At 38.1% G+C, this 5,858-nt stretch overlaps 1 protein-coding gene across 1 annotated transcript; it reads right to left on the minus strand.

Annotated features, from left to right (window-relative positions):
* Positions 1–2,746: 2,746 nt before the first annotated feature.
* Positions 2,747–5,008, minus strand: LOC105119820 (uncharacterized; the record flags this gene model as incomplete). The annotated part of the gene is made up of 4 exons (XM_011018014.1): positions 4,872–5,008; positions 3,638–3,936; positions 3,212–3,378; positions 2,747–3,148 (listed from the first exon to the last, which is right to left on the minus strand). Coding segments are annotated over exons 1-4 (1,005 nt in total), but the record flags the coding sequence as incomplete, so codon positions are not given.
* Positions 5,009–5,858: the final 850 nt, after the last annotated feature.

A 5,858-nucleotide genomic window follows, 5' to 3' on the forward strand; every position in this document is an offset into this window, starting at 1 on the left:
TATTTTTCAGAGATTTTTCTTTAAATGATGAAAAATACCAAGATTTTTCAAGGAGATCTTGTTGTGTTGGGCGAGCTGTCCAAGTGAAAGGTTTTGAAAAATACAAAGATTTTTTTCAAAAATACAAAAATTTTCAAAGCGGTCTTGTTGTGTTGGTGACTTGCCTATGTGAAAAACATGAAAAATATGATGATTTCTCAAAACGATTTTATTGTAATGGGCAACCGACTCGAATGGAAGATTTTAGAGGTGGTGAGAAACGAAAGGGTTTCTCAAAAGATGGTTTCCTTATAATGAGCAACCGGCCCAAATAACAGGTGAAAAGAGTTTTCAAAGAGGTTTGATTGTGATAAGTGACCTACCTGAGTGAAAAACACAAAGATTTTTCAGAGGTTTTTTCCTTTTTTTCAAAATGGTGAAAAATACAAAGGTTTTTCAAAGTGATTTTGTTGTGACGGGCGACCTACCCGGGTGAAAAACATGAAGATTTTTTAAAAAGATGAAAGATATAGAGATTTTTCAAAGTGGTAAAAATTATGAAGATTTTTTAAAGTGGTGAGAAATGCAGAGATTTTTCAAGGAAGTCTTGTTGTAATGGACGACCTGCCCAGGTAAAAAAATGAAGAGTGGTCATATGGTAATGGGTGACCTACCCAGGTAAAAACATGGAATGTCTTGAAGAGATAACATGATGGGACTCGAAGATGCACTATTCGAGCAATGGAAGCTCGACGGAGCGTTCGAAAAGAGATAAGGCTCGAAAGGGAATGAAGGCTAAAAAGCACACTTGATAGGAGGTAGAGTTTAAAAAAACGCATTACATAAGAGGTGAGGGTTCAAAGGCGCGGTAGAAAAGAGGTAGGGTTAGAAAACGCATTACCTAAGATGGTTGAGAGTTCTGAGGCGCACGTAAATGGAGGCCGGGTTAGAAAACACACTAACCTAAAAAGGTGATGGTGAAACCGATTTGACAATATTGAAAGCAATGCATTATGATCAATATGCATGTATACTTACCTGAGAAATATAGGTCCCCATTTCTTCATGATGTCCTTCTTTTCTCAAAAGTTGGAGTGTTTGATAGTAAGCTTTAATGGCTATTTTCACTTTTGCTTACTCGAGTCGCATCTTGTGATCTTGACCCTCGGGTAGAATATGATATATATCTTATCCCTTAAACCTTTATCTGAAGGGATTTCCAGCTCAACCCAACATTTTCCATTTTCTTAGAAGGGGAATCATGGAGCCAACCCTATATGTTTTGGTGAATTGTCCTCCAGCTTGATCATGCCCCCAAGTATTTAGATCAGGTTTGAGGATGAGGTTAGGTGAAGGGAGGTTTGGTCTTTGACAAGGAGTTATTTTCTTGTAGATTTTTTGGAATTTCAAATCTATTCCAGACAAAAATTATTTTGACATTGATTCAAAGCAAACTCGTTCTGAAGAAATTCAAGTGATTCCTATGAAGAGGTTTTCAGAAGTGATGAAAACTTTTTATTTTGATTTTTGGTGAAAAATATGAAGTGACATTTGGTTGGTCACAAAAGGTTGAAATTTTAATTTGAGGGTTATTGGGAACCGTCTTTCAAAGCATTCATTTTATTTGCATGAATAATGATTTTGTTCCGCATGACAAAGCACTGCCTACCGATCCAGATTGCTTGTCTTTGATTAGAAAGGGCTTGATTAGGCATGTAGTATAGGCTTGGGGTATTGGTTATGAAGAAAAGGATATTTGTAAGCTCAAAAGGTGTTTAAGGGACTTTAAGACTAAAGATCACTATATCCCAATCTTTTTTGTTCATACATTTTTGGACGTTGGAATTGGTTTTGCAAGATGGTCCATGGTGCCCCCCAATGTTAGGCTTTTCCTTCCTTTGGTTTTGAGCATCATTATATTATCGATTTTTTTTTTACACGCTCAGATCTTTTGGAACTCTTTCATGCTCCCCAGCTTTGTTTGTCTCAGCTTTGTTTGGGCACTTTTATTGTTGATGACTTTTTTCATGCCCCCTAGAGTTGTTTGGGCATTTTTAGTTATTAAGGATTTTTTTGTTTTTATACTTGCCCCCCAGTGTAGAGTGTGATCCTAGCCAATGTTATTTTTTCAACAAAATATATTAGACTCAAAAGGGGACTTCAAGGGATTTTTAGAATTTGAGAAAGAGTTATCAAAGATGGCCTTTCTTCATTTCAAATGCATGCAGTTAGAATCGTTAAGCTTTGCTTTCTCACATGTGAACATGTAAAACAATTTCTCATTATTCATGTAATCAAAACTTAGCTTTTGGAGTCACTTCATGGTGTTTTTGTTTTGTAGTTGTTTTCCAGGTTTTCTAGGTGTATGCTTACCTCTCTAAGGAATCACCTGAATTTTCAGAACTCGTATGTTTCAGACAAAAATCAACATGATTTCTGTTTTTGTACTAAACTTTGAATTCCCAAAAATCTTTATCAAAACATGAGATCATGCATAATTTTAGGGGAAACACACTAAAGAAATCTTGGCCAAACTTCAATTTCATTGATTGAAAAAGGTAAATACATCAGGCGTAGTACTTCTTTACAACATCCGAGTTTACAGGTCTTGGTAGATCCCTTCCATCCATAGTAGTCAGAATTAAAGCCCCTCTAGAAAAAACCTTTTTCACTACATATGGCCTTTCATAGTTTGGTGCCCACTTGCTTTGATCTTCTCCTAATGCTAGTGGGATCTTCCTAACACCAAATCCCCTTCCTTAAATACCCTTGGTTTGACCTTCTTGTTGTAAGCTTTAGCTATCCTGCTTTGGTATAACTGGTGATGGCAGATAGCTGCTAGTCTTCTCTCATCGATCAAGGTTAGTTGCTTAAATCTTGACCTTGCCCACTCTGATTCGTCAAGTTCTGCATCCTTCAGGATCCGCAGTGGTGGGATTTCTACTTCTAAGGGCACAATTACCTCCATTCCATATACTAAAGAGTATGGGGTGGCATTTGTAGAAGTTCTAACCGTGGTACGGTACGCATGAAGTGCATATGGGAGCATCTCATGCCAATCCTTGTAGGTGACCACCATTTTCTGGATAATCTTCTTGAGATTCTTGTTAGCTGCTTCGACTGCCCCATTCATCTTTGGTCTATAAGGGGAGGAATTGAAGTGTTTAATCTTTCATTTGGTGCACAATTCGTCAATCAGCTTCCTATTGAAATTCTGGGCGTTGTCAGTTACCAATCTTGCTGGCAAACCATAACGATAGACCAAATCCTTTTCAATAAACCTCTTAACTACTTTCTGCGTTACATGGGCGTAAGAGTTGGCTTCTACCCATTTGGTGAAGTAGTCGATGGCCACCAAAATGAATCTATGCCCATTGCTCGCTTTAGGATTAATTGGCCCTATAACATCCAAACCCCACATATCAAAAGGCCAAGGCGAGATCATATTGAACAGAGGTGCTGAAGGCGCATTTATTTTGGAACAGAGGTGCCGGAGGCGCATTTATCTTGTTGCCATATATTTGACACTTCAGGATAATCTCGATGCTGGAGAAACTTCTTGATGTCATTGTACCATGGTTTCCCATATGGAGATTCTTCAATCAAGCAACAATGGGCTTGAAGCTTTGGACTTCGATATCTATTGGTTGGATCTTGCTTTTAGCATCAACTTGTGTCATTGAGGCTAAGGTTGCTAAGGCATCAGCAAACTGATTCTTATCTCTGCTTATATGAGTGAATTTGATTTCTTCAAATTCATTGGCTAACCTCAAGAGATAACTTTGATACAACTTCAATTTCTCATCCTTGGTTTTCCACTCGACTTTAACTTGGTAGATGATTAGTAAGGAATCCCCAAAAACCTCAAGCTTCTTGGCCTTAAGTTCTAGAGCAGCTTCTAGGCCAATGATGCAGGCTTCATACTCGGCAGTGTTATTGGTACATTCAAATAGTAACCTTGTTGAAACAGGATACTACTTATTTTCTAGGGAAATCACTACGGCTCCGGCCCCATTTCCTGATACATTTACTACCCCATCAAAGTAAAGGGTTCATTGATCGCCTTCTCCACTTTCATCTTCGACTACTATCACATCTTCATCTGGGAGGTCAAAGTTTAGCGGCTCATAGTTCTCCATGGCATGGTCTGCAAGATGATCGACAATTATGCTTTCTTTTACAGCTTTTCTTGTCATAAAGACAATGTCATATTCTGCTAACAACACTTGCCACCTTGCTATTCTACTTGACAGGTAAGGTTTTTCACAAATATACTTGAGCGGGTCTAATTTTGAAATCAGCTAGGTTGTGTAGTATAGCATATATTGCCGAAGTCTTTTCGCACTCCAAACTAAGGCACAACACAACCTCTCAATTGTTGTATATCTTGACTCATAATCATTGAATTTTTTACTCAAGTAGTAAATAACTTGCTCTTTCCTTCCTGACTCATCATGTTATCCCAGCACACAGCCCATAGCTGTTTCTGTTACTATCAAGTACATAATCAAAGGCCTCCCCGGTGTTGGAGGTACTAATAATGGTGGATTTTGCAAGTACCTCTTTACTTTATCAAAAGCTTCCTAACAATCATTGTCCCATACTCTTGGATTTTTCTTCTTGAGCAAATGAAAAATTGGTCACAAGTCACCATCAACTGGGATATAAACCGGGCTATGTAATTCAAGCGCCCGAGGAAACTTACCTCCTTTTCTGTCTTTGGGGCAGGCATCTCCTGAATAGCTTTAGCTTTATCAGGATCAACTTCTATTCCTCAACCATTTACTATGAAGCCCAATAGTTTTCCTGTTTTCACCCCAAATGAGCATTTTGCAGGATTCAACTTTAGTTGGAATTTTCGCAGCCTTTCAAATAGTCTTCTTAACACTTACACATGATCTTCCTCTTTCTTCGATTTTGCAAGTATGTCACCCACATAAACTTCCACTTCTTGGTGCATCATATCATGGAACAAGGTAAGCATTGCTCTTTGATATGTGGCTCCAGCATTCTTCAATCCGAACGGCATTACTTTATAGCAAAATGTCCCCCAAGGTGTGACAAAAGTGGTCTTCTCTTTATCTTCTTCTACCATTCTAATTTGATTATAACTAGAGAATCCATCCATAAAAGAATATGTAGCATTTCTTGCAACATTATCAACGAGAATGTCTATATGGGGCAAAGGAAAATCATCTTTTGGACTCGCCTTGTTCAAATCTCTATAGTCCACACACACCCGAATCTTCCCATCCTTTTTTGGGACTACGACCATATTGGCTACCCATTGTGGATATTGGACTACATCTAGAAACCCTGCATCCCACTGTTTTCGTATCTCAGATTTTACTTTGAGTAACATGTTCAGGCGCATTCACCTGGTTTTCTGCTTAATTGGCTTGCTTCCTTCTATTAAAGGAATCTTATGTACTACTATGTCAGTATCTAGACTAAGTATATTTGCATAAGTCCAAGTAAAAATATCTACATACTCGTGTAATAGAGAAACTAGTCTATTTCTTTCTTCCATTGTAACAAGAGTGCCAATCTTTAATTCCTTATTTTCTTGTTCGTCTCCCACGTTAATGGCTTCTAGTCTCTCACTGGCCGGTTCCCAGGCTTTTTCTGAACTTTTTACCAGCTTAGTAAACTCTCTTATATCTTCCTCTCCCCATTCTTCATCATCCGTTGCAATCATATTATCAAAGTTTGGCCAATTATTCTTAGTGCAATGGTTTTGTGAATCGATGGAACTTTCAGGGTTCCTGAAAGTGCAATGCGTGCTCGTGTAAGTGTGATTCATGAAAAGATAAAAGATGCAGGCACACTTTGGACACAAGAAAATGCATGATCTCATTAAAACAAAAGTGTTTGGTTAA

Source organism: Populus euphratica, unplaced genomic scaffold (genome assembly GCF_000495115.2).
Source record: "Populus euphratica unplaced genomic scaffold, PopEup_1.0 scaffold3643.1, whole genome shotgun sequence".
Classification (NCBI taxonomy): Eukaryota; Viridiplantae; Streptophyta; class Magnoliopsida; order Malpighiales; family Salicaceae; genus Populus; species Populus euphratica.